We start from the raw sequence: 19,951 nt of genomic DNA, 5'->3' as shown, positions 1-19,951 counted from the left end.
TCTTGACTTCTAAAAGGTCATTCCCCTCCAACTTCTTGCTGATAGAAATTCTATTTTTTTTCAGGAACAGGGATAAAATCTCTCAATTTTAGACAAAATATTTCTACTACAGATCAAGATCACAATGTATTATTTTTGTAAATCTATTGTACTAATTCCATTCTCCTCAACCTTGGGTTTGTCTAATATGGGGCCTATGACCCAGGACTGTTAGATGAAATAAAAAAACAATATGTCCTCTGGAAGGCTTTCCTGAAATGAAAGAATACACATTCGTGTAGAGAAGAGATATTTTCCTGTATTTCTTGTTAATGTTGGGTGAAAGAACCATTAAATTCTAAAACACATAAATTATATTAATAGTAAAGAGTTAGAAAGACCCCTGGGACCAAAAGAGTCATATAGTATCATTTGCCCAAAGCCCAAAACAGTGTCTCCAGATCCTGTAATGTAATAAAAAAAAAAATCTAATTTGTTTGTTCCACTATGAATCTAATTTTCTGATAATTGCAGGTAAATGTAACACTAATATTTCTATGATGGTTCTCTACTAATTATTCTTTACATTTCCACTTCTCTATAACATGTCTATATGAGACATTGATTATTTGTCCCCTGCTATTTTTTTTTAGCTTTTTATTTTTTTAATTTGTTCTAATTAGTAATGCATAATTAATTGTATATAAATGAAGTATAACTTCTCATTCTTCTGGTTGTACATGATGTAGAGTTACATGGTCATGAAATGTTATATGCACATGGGGTAATAATGTCTAATTTATTTTACTATTTTTTCCTACACTCCACTACCTTCCCTCTCTTCATTCCTCTCTGCCTAAATCAAACTACTCTATTTTTCTCTAGCTCTTAACTCCTTCATTTTGATTTAGGATCTGTATATCAGAGAAAACATTTGGTCTTTGCTTCTTTGGGATGGACTTATTTCCTTTAGCATGATAATCTCCACCTCCATCGATTTACATGCAATGTCATAATTTCGTATTTTGTTAAGGCTAAATAATATGCCATGTAAATATATACTACATTTTCCTTATCCATTCATCTATTGAAGGGCACATAATTTAGTTCATATTTTAACTCTTGTGAATTGAACTGCTGTAAACATTAATGTGGCTGTGTTGCTATATTATGCTGATTTTAAGTCCTTTAGGTACAAACTGAGGAATGGCATAGCTGGGTCGAATGGAGGTTCCATTCCAAGTTTTTTAGGTATCTCCATACTGCTATCCATAGCAGTTGCACAAATTTGCAACCCCACCAGCTATGTATGAGTGTTGTTCTTCCCCACATCCTCACCAACATATACTGTTGCTTATATTCTTGATGACTGCCATTCTTATGGAGTGACATGAAATCTTACTTTTAAATTCCCTGCTCATCTTTAATATTTGACATGAATCAGAGTTTTTGATGCAACTGTCTCTTTCAAAATTCAATGTTGGGTTACTCTTTTAAATGAGTACCTACATATTGACTTCTAAGTCTCACTTTATTCTTGAACTCCAGAATCATCAGTCCAATACTGTTTGTGGTAAAAATAAATGGGAGATCCGCCTCCACCTTCAAGTTAACTGGCTAAAACTGAACTCCTGGTCTTATCTACCCCATATCCAGCTCCAGTCTTCACATCAACTCTAATCAAATCTAATTTACTCCAATGCCTTAATAAATGTCATTAGCATTCTTCCAGAAATCCAACACAGGCATATGTGTGGAACTGTCGTCCTTCCTTCACTTTTCACCTCTGGTTGCACACTTTTTATCTTCAAAGAGTTTTTAAATACACTTCAGCATCTCGATACCCATTGTTATTTTTTCTACTTTAATTGTTCATATTTTCTCATCATAAAAACTAAAAGGTAATTTATTGCATGATATCTTTGCTTTCTTTTTTCCCCAAGTACACACTATTGTGTGCTATTCTTCCAGAGAAATCCATGTAAAGATCAAATACACTACTGTGACTTTGTAATTTATATCCTTTGTTGGTTCCATCAAGGGAAGAATCATTTGATGGGTCTATCAAGGAGAAATTCCACATATTACCACACAAAAGTGTTGAGTGAAGAAAGCATCCTTGGATTCAGGGGATATTTCCTTAATGATGTTAGATGAATGTACAATGGAGTTACAGAGTCAACTTAAAATTGATTTCTACTTAAAAACTTACGAAAATAGGAACTGTAAAAATAGTTCATTCAAGAGGTTTCTAATGGATTTTAAACTATCAGCTTCTGATTAAAGATAAAACATCAAAATTAAATCAAGAAAGGAAGCCTGCTAGCACTATGGTTCAATAATATATTGCAAATTATAACAGAAGTTTAAATAAAGTAATACCATTGTAATAAGGTAATAGAATTCTATTTATTGCTTGTCAAATCACATAACTCCCTGCTTCAAAACCTTAAGAAAATTATATAAGAAATATTAAATTTAATAACACTATTTAAACATAAAAACTCAATAAAAACCAGCTAAAATATGATGAAAAGTGTTTTTCATAAAGGAAATATGAAAAAATATGCATTGTATTGAAATATTTTTTCTGATACATTTGAAACATTAAATAAGTTTGGAATTCAAACCATGTTAATAAAAGTAAGAAAACTCTAAGTTATATAACTACCAGTCCTCATTGAAATAATACAGTGGATATATAACGGAACAATGCAATAAGAACCAAATTCTACTTCAAAACAAGGGAAGTTATGAAAAGGAGAGTTGGAGGAGGAGGAACTGAATGCTTTCTATAAGGTAAATCAGAATATATCATAAACTACAATAATTAAATCATGATAAAATTATTCTGAGTGGAGCAGAATATATTTTTTAAAAATCTAGAATTAGATGCACATTAGGCAATTTAGTACATGGAAAAGAAGGCATTATGATTACAAAGCAAAATAAGGTATATTTAAAAGCCATAGTATTCCATATTTAATCATTTATATCAATATTAGACACACAGAAATATACAGGCATTATCCCACGTCTTATGTTAAAATAAGATCAGGATGTATAGAAGGCTTTAAGGTAAAACATAGATATGAAATTTTTATAAAATGTGTGTAGACTTGAGGTTAATAAGCCTTTGTAAGTTAACACCAAATTAAGAAACTAGATTCCAGTTTTAAATTGTTTCCTGAACAGATGAGCACACCTGTGGCTGCTGAGGACTGGGAGGCAGAACTGCTCAGTCCACCTGAGGGGAAGGTGAAGTGTGGGCTCACTGCAGAGGGGGATGTGGTAATAGCCATCACCCTTAGCTGTGTCCTTTGTCATAGAATAAACTTTAAGGAAATAAACAGACAAATGTATGGACAGTCTTGAAAATTGCTTTGCTTAATCATGAGTACTCTTCTAATACTGGGTGGAAGCTAGTCACTTAAAAAGAGATCAACTTGATAAGTAAATGGATGGATTCTCCTTATAAACAGTAAAATTACTTTCAAGACCTTAATGAGCATGGAAAGAATACCAGTAAATCAAGGAAATATTATAATTTTAATGGGAGTGAAGTGGATAGGGATTTCTATGAGTAAATATTCAAGAGTTATTAAATTTTCTAAGGGTTGTAGGATTTAAATAACTTTATGCCTGTTTCTTTGTCCATGACTTCATTTGCTCCTTTTTAAAAGACATATTTACTTATTTAAAATGAGATGTATTACAATTAATGAAGGGAAAAGGGAAAGTTACATGGAGCAATTTCCACACTAAAAGTCATGGAATATTTTGGCACATAGAAATTTCTAAATGAGTGTTCTCTATCATGATGAGTTTGATAACGTTTAGGAATATCTACGTGAAATATTTATATTAAAATAATATATTGATTTGTATTAAGTATAAATATTAATTTTTAACCTAGAAGTCTTCAGAGTAGGAAAAATGATTGAATTGCTGTGGTAAAAATAAAATGGGCATGTCTTTTCATGTTGTATCAGTAAGAAGGCACTGTCCAAGATACATTTATTGCTTTCTTTTTATTGGTTGTTCACAACATTACAAAGCTCTTGACATATCATATTTCATACATTAGATTGAAGTGGGTTATGAACTCCCAATTTTACCCCAAATGCAGATTGCAGAATCATGTCGGTTACACATCCACAATTTTACATAATGCCCTATTAGTAACTGTTGTATTCTGCTACCTTTCCTATCCCCTACTATCCCTGCTCCCCTTCCCTCACATCTTCTCTCTCTACCCCATCTACTGTAATTCATTTCTCTCCTTGTTTATTTTCCACTTCCCCTCACAACCTCTTATATGCAATTTTGTATAGCAATGAGGGTCTCCCTTCATTTCCATGCAATTTCCCTTTTCTCTCCCTTTCCCTCCCATCTCATGTCTCTGTTTAATGTTAATCTTTTCTTCCTACTCTTCCTCCCTGCTCTGTTCATAGTTGCTCTCATTATATCAAAGAAGACATTTGGTATTTGTTTTTTTAGGGATTGGCTAGCTTCACTAAGCATAATCTGCTCTAGTGCCATCCATTTCCCTGCAAATTCCATGATTTTGTCATTAAGGAAGGACATTATATACTGTTAAAAGGAACCATTCACCAACAAGACATAACAATTATCAATATTTATGCACCAAATAATGGTGCTGCGACATTCACAAAACAAATTCTCCTCAAGTTCAAGAATCAAATAGACCACAACACAATAATTATGGGTGACTTCAACACACCTCTCTCACCATTGGACAGATCCTCCAAACAAAAGTTGAATAAAGAAACTATAGAACTCAATAACACAATCAATAACCTAGACTTAACTGACATATATAGAATACATCAACCATCATCAAATGGATATACTTTTTTTCTCAGCAGCACATGGATCCTTCTCAAAAATAGACCATATATTATGCCATAGGGCAACCCTCAGTAAATATAAAGGGGTGGAGATAATACCATGCATTTTATCTGATCATAATAGAATGAAACTGGAAATCAATGATAAAAGAAGGAAGGAAAAATCCTACATCACATGGAAAATGAACAATATGTTACTGAATGATCAATGGGTTACAGAAGACATAAAGGAGGAAATAAAAAAATTCTTACGAGATAAATGAAAATACAGACACAACATATCGGAATCTATGGGACACAATGAAAGCAGTTTTAAGAGGGAAATTCATCGCCTGGAGGTCATTCCTCAAAAAAAGAAAAAAACAACAAATAAATGAGCTCACATTTATTGCTTTTAACTTTTATGATTCTTGTCTTCAGAGAGTGAAGGAATGGAAGAGTCAAAGTAGTCCACCTACAATTTAAGCTTTGATATAGCTTATACTTAAAGTATTTCACATACCATTTAAAACATTACAGCTTTTAAGAATATTTTGAATCTATCTTATTACATAATTCAACCTAAAGACCAGATGATACAAAATAACTTGAGTAAAAATAATTCATGAAGTGAGCTAATAAAGAAAAGCAGGGACAGGCAGAAAAATGAATGATGGGGAACAAAAACGTGAATGTGGGGAATAATAATGCAAGCTGATGCTGCGGGATTAAAGGATGGGCATCCCACCTACCTGTGCCAGCAGAGAGTTCCCCTAGCAACTTCAAGTATGAGAAACATAGAGAGGTTTGTTCCTTTTTAAAGTTATCATTACCTCACAAGACACACAGCTATTAATAGCTCTTATTTTTAGGAGTGAAGCCAATTATCAGGACTGGAATAATAACAAGTATCTGCCTTGGTGCTGGCTTTCTGGAGAAAACAGTTCTTCCCTGCACATTATTTCCCCCAGGGGTCAAAAGTCATTAGCTGCAGAATAGAGGAAAATGGAAACTGACCAGTTCCCAGCAATAAGTAGTAATTAAATGGCTCTGAAAGCACCTTTTTAAAAAATCTGGACATTAAATGTTTACTGAATTTTAAAAAATTATCAAAATCCCTAATTATATCTGTTTGGTATTAATATCAGGCTAATGCTACTATGTTCCCTCACCTGTTCATTCCTCTTAGGGTTTTGAGAAATAACAAAGTAGGATTTGAGGATAATGGGAGTGTTTACAATAAAGAGAATATTAAAAATTTTTCATGTGTAGTTTAATAACTAAAATTATTCTATGTCGAAGGCTTTTTAAGAAAAAGTGTTGGAGATGAAAAACAATGTATGTTCCTGGGTTAATTATACTTAAAGGGTGTATATCATAGTCTTCCAAAACCACTTATTGAAGCATTACACTGGGATTCCTTGTAGGCTTTCTGTGATTTGTATTTGTACGGGTGTTGCTTGGGATCCCTTCAGTTTACTGTAATGAACTATAATATTCTATTCATGTTTAAATAAAGAAAAGATATTTATATAAGGTGATATTTTATTTTAATTTTTTTTTCTGGAGGCATTAGGTTCCAAAGTTTCAGTCATTTTGGGCCAAGAGAACAGAACTTTTATGATAAACTTACTTGTCATTTCCCAGCACATGAGCTAGAAAAAATAGTTGATTACAAAACAACAAGAGTATGAAGAGTCTCAGAATTAATTGAACGTGTAGTGCAGAACAAGAAGTCTGAATTTCTCCTGCGTAGGACAGATGCCAAGGAATTATATCTGGCCCACAGACTAACAAACCTAGTTAATCTACACATGTGTGCAAACTGGTTTTCTTTTCTATAAATGGCACCTGCTTTTCTGAGACCTGGAGACAAAAAATCTAGCTGCTTCTCCACAGTTTGATAAAATGGCACAAACACCATTTTCCAATGTGCCATCATTTTCCCACTTTTTATGCAAATGTGGCCACCTGGGATCTAAGCAAGGTCCCAGGGCAGGGTCTCTAATAAGAACTTGATCAAAGTCAGAAGAGGTAATCTTGTTTTCTTTTACCAATAGTTAAGAAATATGAATATTTGTATTCCCATATTAATGTTAAATAAAATTCATTAATTATTTGTAAATGATGAAAGACATTTTATCATATTCCCACAGCCTTTATTACAAGCTTAGAGAATATCATCTTCTTCATAGAAATATTGTCATATCAGTTCTCCCCAACCCTCCAAGAACCATTAAGTATAACTTACATCCCATCATTCTCTGTCACTTGGTGGTGCAGTTCCCGCTTCTCCAGGACTTAATTGATGCATATCATCAATCTTCTGAGTCATCATCATAATGAGGTAGGAAAGGTGGTTTTGTGTCTGAACCTTGAATACTCGAGTTTTTAATACAACTCTTCATAAATTTAAACATCCGGTACTCCTGTTACTATTTAGTCACAAACCATGTATCAGTGTCACTTCAGGTACACTGTGAAGCAGCAGTCTTGACAGAATTAGATTTTCTTTAGAAATACCTATAAAGACGTATTCAAACTAAAAAGGTTTTTCTCAGTAAGAGAAGCAATAAGAGAGGTAAATAGGGAGCCTACATCCTGGGAACAAATTTTTACTCCTCACACTTCAGATAGAGCCCTAATATCCAGAATACACAAAGAACTCAAAAAATTAAACAATAAGAAAACAAATAACCCAATCAACAAATGGGCCAAGGATCTGAACAGACACTTCTCAGAGGAGGATATACAATCAATCAACAAATACTTGAAAAAATGCTCACCATCTCTAGCAATCAGAGAAATGCAAATTAAAACCACTCTAAGATACCATCTCATTCCAGTAAGATTGGCAGCCATTATGAAGTCAAACAGTAACAAGTGCTGGCGAGGATGTGGGGAAAAGGGTACACTTGTACATTGCTTGTGGGACTGCAAATTGGTGCAGCCAATTTGGAAAACAGTATGGAGATTCCTTGGAAAGCTGGGAATGGAACCACCATTTGACCCAGCTATTCCTCTTCTCGAACTATACCCAAAAGACCTTAAAAGAGCATACTACAGGGACACAGCTACATCAATGTTCATAGCAGCACAATTCACAATAGCTAGACTGTGGAACCAACCTAGATGTCCTTCAATAGATGAATGGATAAAAAAAAAAGTGGCATTTATACACAATGGAATATTACTCAGCACTAAGAAATAACAAAATCATGGCATTTGCAGGGAAATGGATGGCATTAGAGCAGATTATGCTGAGTGAAGCTAGCCAATCCCTAAGGAGCAAATGCTGAATGTCTTCTTTGATATAAGGGAGGTGACTCAAAACAGAGCAGGGAGGAAGAGCATGAGAAGAAGATTACCATTAAATAGGGACAAGAGGTGGGAGGGAATGGGAGAGAGAAGGGGAATTGCAGGAAAGATGAAAGGAGACCCTCATTGTTATGCGAAATTACATATAAGATGGTGTGAGGGGAAAGAAAAAAGAGAGAGAAATGTGTCACAGTAGATGGGGTAGAGGGAGGTGATGGGAGGAGAGTGGGGGAGGGGAGGATAGGAAGGGAATAGGAAGGGCAGCAGAATACAACAGACACTAGTATGGCAGTATGTATAAACGTGGCTGTATAACCAATGTGATCCTGCAATCTGTACACGCGGAAAAATAAGAATTCATACCCCATTTGAATCAAATGTATGATATGTCAAGATCATTGTAATGTTTTGAGCAACTAATAAAAAAAATTAAAAAGAAATACCTGTAAAGAGAGAAAGACTACAGACAAAAGCACATGAATGGGAACAGGAACAGGCAGAGAAGGCCTCCATGACAAAATGCCAGCATCTCTCTAGTGTCAATGCCTTTCATCAAAGAGGCAAAGTGTAAGTGATGGCAAGAAAGTGCAGAAGAGGGAAATTTTGGTACAATGTTGGTGGAAATGCACATTAGTACAGCCATTGTGGGAAATGGTGTGGAGGTTCCTCAGAAAATTAAAAATTCAACTACCATATGATACAACAATTCCACTATTGGGTATTGATAAAAAAAATGAAATCAACACATGGAAGAAATGTTTGTTGTAGCACTATTTACAATAGTGAAGATGTGGAAACCACCAAAGTGTCAACCAGCTGATGAATGGATAAAGAAGACTGGTACACATTCACAATGGAATATTATTTAGCCATAAAAAGATAGAAATCCTGTCATTTGAAATAACATGGATGAGCTACGTCCTCATTATGCTAAATTAATTAAGCCAGGCACATAAGACAAGGACAACTCACCTGTAGAATCTGAAAACGTTGAACCATGGAAGTTGTAACCAACATGGTGGCTCCAAGAGGCTGGAAGAGTAGACGAAGAAAGACTGAGAAGACAGACGTTGATCAGTGGGTACCAAGTTATACAGTAGGATGATTATAAAATGATAACAATGTATTTCATATATATTTTTATTTTATTTGTTCTTTTTATATATATGACAGTTACTGTAAATTTTAAAATTAAGAAAAAATCTTGAGGTCTCATCACACAAAAATGTTTGAGGAGATGGTTGTGTATACCCTGTTTTCAGTATTACACCATGTATTACATGTATTGAAACATCATGTTTCCCCATTAATGTGTGCATTTTTATATTAAACATTTAATTTTTAAATAAATATATAAAAAATTAACACTGAAAAAAATATATGAAGTACTTCTTTACAAGAACAGGGGAAAGGAAGGTGAATTGCATGGAGTAGCCTCAGACTGCAGGGCAGCTCTGGGGAGGTCTTAACCAGGTTGATGGGAGCTCCGGGGAAAAGACTGGAATTTAGAGAAATTCTGAATTGGGTGGAAATGCCCGGGCTCTGCCACACTCACTGTTGTCAGTCACTGGATTGGACCAACCAGGACAGTGATGTCCATGGGAGTGCAGCTGTAGAAACTGCAATGGCAACAACTGGATGCTGTCTGCAGCTGCATTCCTTGAAGCAAGGGGTATCTTGAGGTGGGGGTCAAAGGATATTAACTGCCTGGGGGGAAGCACAGTGCTAGCTCTTCCCTTCCTGCTGTATTATGGGTTAATGCCAGTCGAAGACTTTACTGAGTTTTTCTTGGAGCTCCTACTCTTGGTTTTGTTTAAATAGAGCCCCAACTCTACTTGCTAATATCCCTTTGCCTCTAAAATACCATTTGGTCTATTTCCCCTCTGTTTTCACTCTGATTCCTCACATCATTATGGTTGCCATCTTTTGGGGAAATATACATAATATTATTTGTAAGAGCTTTCTAATATTTATAGTGAGGTTTTAATAAATCTTTCATTGTTATTTTATTGATTTTTAAAATAAATGTCAGCAGAATGCATTACAATTCTTATTACACATATATAGCACAGTTTTTCATATCACTGGTTGTATACAAAGTATGTTCACACCAATTCATGTCTTCATACATATATTTGGATAATGATGTCCATCATATTGCACCATCTTTGCTAACACTCTGCTCCCTGCTTTCTCTCCCACCATTCCACCCAATATAGAATCTATTCCCCCCATGCTCTCCCTACCCCACAATGAATCAGTCACCTTATATCAGAAAAAACATCTGGCATTTATTTGGGGGGGGGATTGGTTAACTTAGCATTATCTTCTCCAACTCCATCTATTTACCTGCAAATGTAATGATTTTATTCTCTTTTTTTGCTGAGTAATATCCCATTGTGTGGATATGCCACATTTTTTTTCCATTCATCTACTGAAGGGCATCTAGATTGGTTACACACTTTTAGGTATTGTGAATTGTGAATTATGCTGCTATAATTGATGTGCCTGCATCTCTGTAGTTTTTAATTCCTTTGGGTATACACCAAGGAGAGAGATAGTTGGGTCAAATGGTGATTCCATTAACAGTATTCCAAGGAATCTGCATATTGCTTTCTTTTTTATTTGTTTTCATTAGTTACACATGACAGTACAATGATCTTGACATTGTACAATTGAATCAGATGGGATATAATTTCTCATTTTTCTGAGTGTACAGGTTGCAGAATTACATTGGTCATGCAGTCACGTATATACCCACAGCAATAATAATGTCTATTTTATTCTGCTGTCCTTCCATTCCCCCCTTCCCCTTCCCTCTCCTCCCATCACTTCTCTCTACCCAATCTAATGTGACACAATTCTTTTTTCCCTCTCACATCATCATACATGTATTCTTCCCTCTTCCATGCAATTCCTCTTCTCCCTCTCTTTCCCTCTCACTTCTCTTCACTATTTTGAGGTAATTTTATTCTCATGCTCTTCCTCCCTACTCCATTTTGAGTCACTTCCCTCATATCAGAGAAAACATTCTGCATTTGTTATTTGGGGGATTGGCTAACTTCATTTAGCATTATCTGATATAATGCCATCCATTTCCCTGCAAATGCCATGATCTTGTTATTTTTTAGTGCTGAGTAATATTCCATTGTGTATAAATGCCACAGTTTTTTTTTTTTATCCATTCATCCATTGAAGGACATCTAGGTTGGCTCCATAGTTTAGCTATTGTGAATTGTGCTGCTATAAACATTGATGTGGCTGTGTCCCTGTAGTATGCTGTTTTTAGGTCTTTTGAATATAGTTCGAGAAGAGGAATAGCTGGGTCAAATGGTGGTTCCATTCCCAGTTTTCCAAGGAATCTCCATACTGCTTTCCAAATTGGCTGCACCAATTTGCAGTCCCACCAGCAATTTATGCATGTACCTTTTTCCCACATCCTAACTAGCACTTATTGTTGTTTGTCTTCATAATAGCTGCCATTCTGACTGGAGTGAGATGAAATCTTTGAGTACTTTAGATTTGCATTTCTCTAATTTCTAGAGATCATGAAGATTTTTTATATACTTTAATAGCACAAGAATTAAAACCAAGAATCAATAAATGGGATGTATTCCAACTAAAAACATTCTTCTCAGCAAAAGAAATAATCTGTGAGGTGAATAGAGAGCCTACATCTTGGGAGCAAATTTTTACCCCTCACACATCAGATAGAGCATTAATCTCTAGGGAATATAAAAAACTCAAAAAGCTAAATACACAAACAAAAACAAATAATCCAAACAATAAATGGGCCAAGGACCTGAACAGACACTTCTCAGAAGAGGGTATCCAATCAATCAACAAATATATGAAAAAATGATCATTATCTCTAGCAATTAGAGAAATGCAAATTAATTAGTTTTTAATGTAACCCTTTCCACTCTCTTTAAAGAGCTTTGGAAGGCATAATTTACAAATAATAAACCAGAGATATTTGAAGTGAAATGCAAATAAAGAAAAAAAGAAAGAAAGGAAGCTCAAAACCCTTACCCATGAAAAGGAAAATACATACAGTTATCAAAAATGAATATTGTGAAAAATGTCCATTAAAAAATCTTCCCCCTAAACAGTTTTTCCAATTCTAATGAATCTTTCCCTTCTGCCAGAAAGACTTGATTTTAAATGCCCAGTTCTAAAATATATCTTAGGCTTTATATTTTTTTTTCAGAGTGAATCCAAAGCAACATTTTTTTATATATTTCAAATACAAATATACATTTCTTGCACATAAATATATTACTAAATGGACATGTAGATAAATAATTATTTCATCCAAAGTCTACTGCAAGTAGGGGAAAAACTGTTCATCAAGTCATTTGAGAGAGGGGGTTTAACTACCAAAAGTGACCCCATACACTGAATGCACGTTTATATTATTATATACTGTATATAAAATATAAACATGCATTCTAATTTCCACATGAGAGTGTATTTCTTCAAAAACACATATTGTCAACAGACATAAAGAAAAAGAATTATGATTACCCCAAAAGGTGCAGAAAAAGTATTTGACAAAATACAGCACCCCTTCATGTTCAAAATACTAGACAAACTAGGCAAAGTAGGATCATACCTCAGCATTGCAAAAGCTATATATGCTAAAACCAAGACCAAAATAATTCTAAATGGAGAAAAATTGAAGCCATTCCCTCAAAAAAAAAAAAACAGAACAAGACAAGGATACCCTCTTTCACTACTTCTATTCAACACCATTCTTGAAACTCTAACCAAAGCAATTAGACAAAAGAAAAAAAAATAAAGGGATATGAATAAGCAACAAAAACTATCACTATTTGCTAACGACATGATTGTAAAATGTAGAAGATCCAAACAAGTCCACCAAAAATTTCTGGAACTAATAAATGAATTCAGCAAAGTAGTAGGACATAAGATCAATACCATCAGTCAAACACATTTCTATACATCAGTAATGAATCCACTGAAAGAGAAATGAGAAAAACCACCTCATTCACAATAGCCTCTAAATAAATAAATAAATAAATAAATAAATAAATAAATAACTTTGAATTGATCTAAGAAAACAGGTGAAAGACCTATACAGTGAAAATTACTGAACACTACAACAAGAAATTAAACAAGATCTTAGAAGATAAAATGATCTTCCATGCTCTTAAATAGGCAGAATTAATACTATCAAAATGGCCATACTAATGAAAGTGCTATACAGACTCAATGTGATTCCAATTAAAATACCAGTGATATTCTTCATTGAGCTAGAAAAGGTAGTCATCAAATTCATTTGGAAAAACGAGACCCAAAAGAGCAAATGCAATCCTTAGCAAGAAGAGTGAAGCAGTTAGCATCACAATACTAGACATTAAACTATACTACAGCTGGTAGTGGTGGTACATGCCTGTAATACCAGTGGCTCTGGAAGCTGAGGCAGGAGGCTCCTGAGATCAAAGCCAGCCATCCTCAGTGAAAGTGAGGTGCAAACCAACTCAGTGAGACCCTGTCTCTAAATAAAACACAAAATAGGACTGGGGATTTGGCTCAGTGCCCCTGAGTGCCCCTGAGTTCAATTTCTGGTACACAATTCCTCTGGTACACCCCCACAAGAAAAAAATTAAACTGATCTATAGAGCCTGTGTTCAGTGTTCACTGTGATGCCGTGAACACAGAGCCAGAGAAATGAAAATAGCATAGTATTGGCACCAAAACAGACATGTAGATCCCTGGTACAGAATATAATACACAGAGACAAACCTACAGAAATACAGTTATTTCATATTAGACAAAGGTGCCAAAAACATTCAGAGGAGAAAAGAGCCTCTTCAACAAATGGTGCTGTGAAAACTGAAAATCCATATGCAGCAAAATGAAATTAATCCTCTATCTCTCACCCTACACAAAATTCAACTCAATGTGGATCAAAGACTTAGGCACTAGAACAGAGATACTGTGCCTAATAGAAGAAAAAAAAGCAGGCCCAAATCTTCATCATGTTGGCTTAGGGTCTGACTTTCCTAACAAGACTCCTAAAGCACAAGAAACAAAATAAAGAATCAATAAATGGGATGTATTCAAATTAAACAGCTTCTTCTCAGCAAAGGAACCATTCAATAACGTGAAGAGAGAGCTTTCAGGATGAGAGAAAATATTTACCCCAGGCACCTCAGATACAGCATTAATCTCCATGACAGATAAAGAACTCAAAAAATCTTAACACCAAAAATATCAAATAACCCCATCAATAAATGGGCTAAGAAACTGAACAGACACTACACAGAAGAAGAAATGCAATGGATCAAGAAATATATGAAAGTGAAAGTGAGGTTCTAAGCAACTCAGTGAGACCCTGTCTCTAAATAAAATAAAAAATATGAAAAATGTACAATATCTTTAGCAATTAGAGAAATGAAAATCCAACATCTCTAAGATTCTTCTCTTTCCAGTAAAATGGCAATTATCAAGAATACAAGTAACAGTAAGTGTTGGCAAGAATGTGGGGGAAAACGTACACTCATACACGGTTGGTGGGCCTGCAAATTGGTGCAACCACTGTGGAAAGAAGTGTGGAGATGCCTCAGGCAAGATCAGGTGTGTTCAGGGTGCTATGGCCATTCTCAGAAAACTTGGAATAGAACCACCATTTGATCCAGCTATCCCACTCCTTAATTTATACCCAAAGGACTTAAAATCGGCATACTATAGTGACACAGCCACATCAATGTTTATAGCAGCTCAATTCACACAGTTTAACAATGGAACCAACACAGATGACCTTCAACAGATGAATGGATAAAGAAAATGTGGTATATATACACATGGAATGTCACTCAGCCTTTAACAAGAATAAATTTATGGCATTTGCAGGTAAATGGATGGAGGTAGAGAATATCATGCTAAGCAAAATATGCCAATCCCAATCCGAAAGAACCAAAAGCTCAATGTTTTGTCTGATATGTGCATGCTAATTCACAATGGGAAAGGGGGTTGCTATGGAAGAATAGATGTACTTTGGGTCAGGCAGAAGAGAGTGAAGGGAAGGGAGGGTATGGGGGTACAAAGTATAGTAAAATGAATCAGACATTACTACCATATGTACATATATTATAACATGATAAGTATGATTCTACATCATGTACAACCAGAAGAATGAGAAGTTATATTCCATTCTTGTATGACATGTCAAAAAGATTTCTACTGCCATGCATAACTAATTAGAACAAATTTTTAAATACATTTTAAAAATACAAATATACAATAGTCCCATTAAATCTCAGATATTCCTGAGGTACGTCGTTGTTAACCAAGCCCCACATCTCAACTCAGACAACCAGAACTCTGATCTTCTTTTCCTATTATTTTTGCCATTTTTTTTAGTTTTTAAATTCACTCTGATTGTATCTACATAAGGTTCTCAGCATGATATTTTGATATCCATATTGGTAGCAAAATGTTTTCTGTGTTCAAACTACTTATCATTATCCATCATTGCACATAAAAAATTTGTGTGTGTTTATGTGTGTGTCTGCATGTTGAGAGCATTTAAATATCCCCAGCAAATTTTCAGCATACAATACCAAATTGTAAACTATGTTCTTCATGGATTTTGTTGATTTATTAATTCTAGCATTACCTTTAAAAACTTGACTTAATTGTACCTATTTCCTTTTCAACTCTATTTTGGCAATCTCATTTCTCCTCTGTTCCGATATGTTGAACTTTTTTGTAGGGGAGGGTGCTGGGGACTGAACAAAGGGCCTTGTGCATGCATGGCAAAGACTCTACAAACTGAGCTATATCCCCAGTCTTATGTTGAACTTTTTTGGTAAGTTTCTCACATAAAGAAGATCATACATTAGTTTTCTTTCTAATTCTGGTTTATTTCCTATAGCATAATGACCTCCAGTGTCATCAGTGTTGTCACAATTATGTCCTTTTTACATGCTGAATTTTTAATTTCCTTTATTTGCATATGTATATATTATACATTCATTTATCTTTTGATAATAATTCATGGGTACAGTTTGAAATAGGGTCTCCCTAATTTGCCCAGTTTGGCTTGGTCCTTGGGCTCCTCATATCTCAATAACCCAAGTACCTGGGATTACAATGTGTACCACTATGCCCAGCAATCATGCTATGATTTTAAAACAGAAATGATAAACTATTCAAAGAAAATTGGTAATTACTATATGATCTAGGTCAAATATATACACTGTATGGCTCAGAAAATGCAACTGAGAACCATAATAAAAAAATAAAAACACTTTACAATTGTTAGGATGGCTACATTATTTTTTTTAAAAAAAAAGGAGAGAAAAAAAGAGAGAGAGAGATACAACAATTTAAGTTTGTAGTTACTTAGAAAATATGGGACATAGAGGAGATGACATTTTAAATTTCTTATGGTAAAGTGATCACAAGGTAAATCATACAACCTTGTTTATACACATTGCTTCTGCCTCCTAAAGAAAACCATATTACATTGCGCTCATTTCTGATGTTAGCAGAAAGCAGGGAGTAAATTCTGTAGAGGAGGAGTAGGCATAATCCTACTATAGATAGGAGCAGGTCAGCAAGGTAGATGCCACTATGATTTGAGCACATTAAGAACCAGATGCCTTGGGCTGGGGATGTGGCTCAAGCGTAGCGTGCTTGCCTGGCTTGGGTGTGGCCCGGGTTCGAGCCTCAGCACCACATACCAACAAAGATGTTGTGTCCGCCGAGAACTAAAAAATAAATATTAGAAATTCTCTCTCTCTCTCTCTCCTCTCTCACTCTCTCTTTATTTAAAAAAAAAAAAAAGAACCAGATGACTAAGGATAAGGAGAGGGGTCCATCTCAGGAGTTCCTGAGCTCTCAACAAGGGACTAGTCAGGAGAATCTGTCACATTGATGATGTTTAATAAATCTTTCTGTTGCTAATTTTATATCTTTGTTTCTTAATGTATATATGATAGGATTCAAGGCAGGGGTAATAGCAAAGTCAACTATAAACATATATTTATCAACTGATGATGTGGGGAAAGGCCACATATAGATAAATATACAAGGAGTGAAATAGAAAACCACCACAGTGATGTGAGCTGACAATGTGCCAAGAGCCTTGGACAGGTCCCCAGAGGAACGTTTCCAGACAGTGACCAAAATGAAGACATAGGAAAGGAGGAGCAGCAAGAAGGTGATCAGGCTCATGAATCCACTGTTGGCAGTTCCAAGAAACTCAAACATGGCTGAATCTGAGCATGCAAGTTGTATGACCCTGGGAAAGTCACAGTAAAAGCTGTCTATGGTATTAGGACCACAAAAAGGCAAGTTTACAATCAGAGAAAACTGGGACATAGAATGGATGGTTCCAGTTACCCAGCTAATGACTACAAAAATAATGCATTTCTTCGGGCTCATAATGCTCAAGTAGTGGAGGGGCTTACAGATGGCTGCATACCTGTCAAATGCCATGGCTATGAGCAGCATCATTTCTGTTCCTCCCATGATGTGGACGAAGCATACCTGTGCCATACAGCTTTGAAAAGAAATTATTTTCTTCTCCTTTAACAGGTCTGTGACCATCCTGGGAACTGTGGTAGAAGAAAGTCCCACATCAATGAGGGACAGGTTGGCCAGCAGGAAGTACATAGGAGAATGTAAGTGAGAATCAGTGATTACCAAAAAGATGATGAAGAGATTGCCCAGGATGATGCCTAAGTATAGCAATGAGAATGTCAGCTTGAGAAAAACTTTAATTTCCCAAGATCCAGAGAGTCCCAGCAACACAAACTCAGAGACCACAGAATCATTCAGTCCTTCCATTGACTTGGGCAAGAAAGTTGTTTCCAAACATCTGTGGATAAAAAGTGAGGAAGAGTCAGATCCCGTGGTATAAAGTGTGCTCCTCATAAGTCCTGCTAGTCTATTCTATGGGTTACAGATATGAGAGTTAGAAATGATTGAACCTGATAGAAAACAAATGAAATAGAAAATTTATAGGAATATGACATATAACAAGTAAAAGGCAGCATGTATATCAGATGAACACAGGTGGGTTACTCTCCTTTTTGTTTCATGAGCAAGCTTTCTGTTTTGATTTGTTTTCCTCTAAAGGATTACTATGGGTTTTCTGCCACTACTTTGAAAGTGTTCTCTCATGACCTCAAGTGCCAATATTTTCAGCTACTATCACATTAATTCTTTTGTGCTAGTTCAAAAAAATATATTTAGCTGAATTTCTTACTTCCCTGTTCAATGTTTTTAGGCCACAACTCTTTAGTTCATTTTGCTTTTTTATATGTGTTGTTTTTATTTGAACAACTCACCATGGAGGCCAGGTGCACAGATTAGATGATTCAGAATATGTAACCCATGACTAATCAAAATGAATACAGGATTTACACAGAACATTACTTTCTACTATTAGAATGCAAATATGATGATTAAATTGTGCTAATTTTAATAGACAGCATTTATTAAATGGTCTTTCATGTAAAACAGTAGATTTGCATATTATCAGATTTAAACTTCAAAAAATTTCCTCTAGTCCTTGGTTAGACCCCTTTAAAAAATGAAAAACTGAGTTTCAGAGAGATCAATTGTCAAAATCAGGACTTGCATCAAGACTTCAGCAGATGGTAATCGTGCACCTAACCATGGAAGTCTGTTTTCAAGGCCAGTGCCTTCAAGTATGTATTACATATCTTTTCAAAATATCTATTAATTAAATGTCATTTCACTTTACTTTCCTTAAACTATTAATGTAGTAACTTCTTTAACAAAATCCACCCTATAATTTTGTATCCCCTTCTAATGTGTCCTTTTCACTCCAATGCTAGGGCTAATCTTCACTTTCCTTTACTCAATTGAAATATTCTGGATCTATAGATTTCTATTTCAGGGAAGGAATTTCTAATATTTAATATTCTATGCAATATAATTTTTAAATCTTATTTTGTATGATATCCTGTAAAGATTTCACGCATTCTGTCATGAGAGAAATTTCAATTTTTCAGTAGAGGGCCAAAATCTATCAATTTTAGACAAAATACTTCTGCAGATCAAGATAACAATGCATTAGTTTTCAAAATCTATTGTTCTAATTCCATTTTCCTCAACCTTGTGTTTGTCTAATATGGGGTCTGGGATCCAGGACTGTTGGATGAGATAAAAACAGTATGTTCTCTGGAGGGCTTTCCTGAAGTGAAACCATACAAATTATTGTACAGAAGGGGTATTTTTCCTGTATTTATTGTTAATGTAAGATGAAGGAACCAATAAACTCTAAAATACAAAAATTAAATTAATAGTAAGACTTAAAAAGGCCCTGGGACCAAAAAGGCATATTGTATCATGTGTCAAAAGAAAAAAACAGTGTCTCCAGATTATGTAATGTAAAAAAATATATAATTTGTTTGTTCCACTATGAATCTAGTTTTCTGTTAATTGCAGGTGAATGCAATCCTAATATATCTATGATGTTTCTCTCCTAATTGTTCTTTACAATTCCAATTGTCTATAACATGTCTATATGAGACACCAATTATTTGTCCCCTGCTTATCTTTTTTTTAGCTTTTTAATTTTTTTATTTCTTCTAATTACTTATACATCATTAATTATGTGTAAATGAAGTATAACTTCTCATTCTTCTGGTTGTACATGATGTAGAGTTACACCGTCATGAAATGGTATATACACATGGGATAATAATATCCAATTTATTTTACTATTTTTTCCTACCCTCCACTACATTCTGTTTCTTCGCTCCCCTCTGCATAAACCAAAGTACTCTACTTTTTTTTTA

The 19,951-nt window shown here is 34.8% G+C and overlaps 1 protein-coding gene across 1 annotated transcript in view; it reads right to left on the bottom strand.

The window, feature by feature from the left end:
* LOC308648221 (olfactory receptor 4F21-like) overlaps positions 1–17,969 on the bottom strand; it is a gene marked incomplete at both ends in the record, with an annotated part of 43,932 nt that extends 25,963 nt beyond the window's left edge. The window contains one exon of the mRNA XM_081292886.1: positions 17,235–17,969. Within this exon, the coding sequence (XP_081149012.1) occupies positions 17,235–17,969 (735 nt within the window). The remainder of the gene's footprint in view (positions 1–17,234) is intronic.
* Positions 17,970–19,951: the final 1,982 nt, after the last annotated feature.

Source organism: Spermophilus citellus, assembly GCF_964194105.1.
Source record: "Spermophilus citellus genome assembly, chromosome: 4".
Classification (NCBI taxonomy): domain Eukaryota; kingdom Metazoa; phylum Chordata; class Mammalia; order Rodentia; family Sciuridae; genus Spermophilus; species Spermophilus citellus.
The sequence above is the reverse complement of the archived record's forward strand: the minus strand, read 5'-3'. Positions and strand labels throughout refer to the sequence as shown.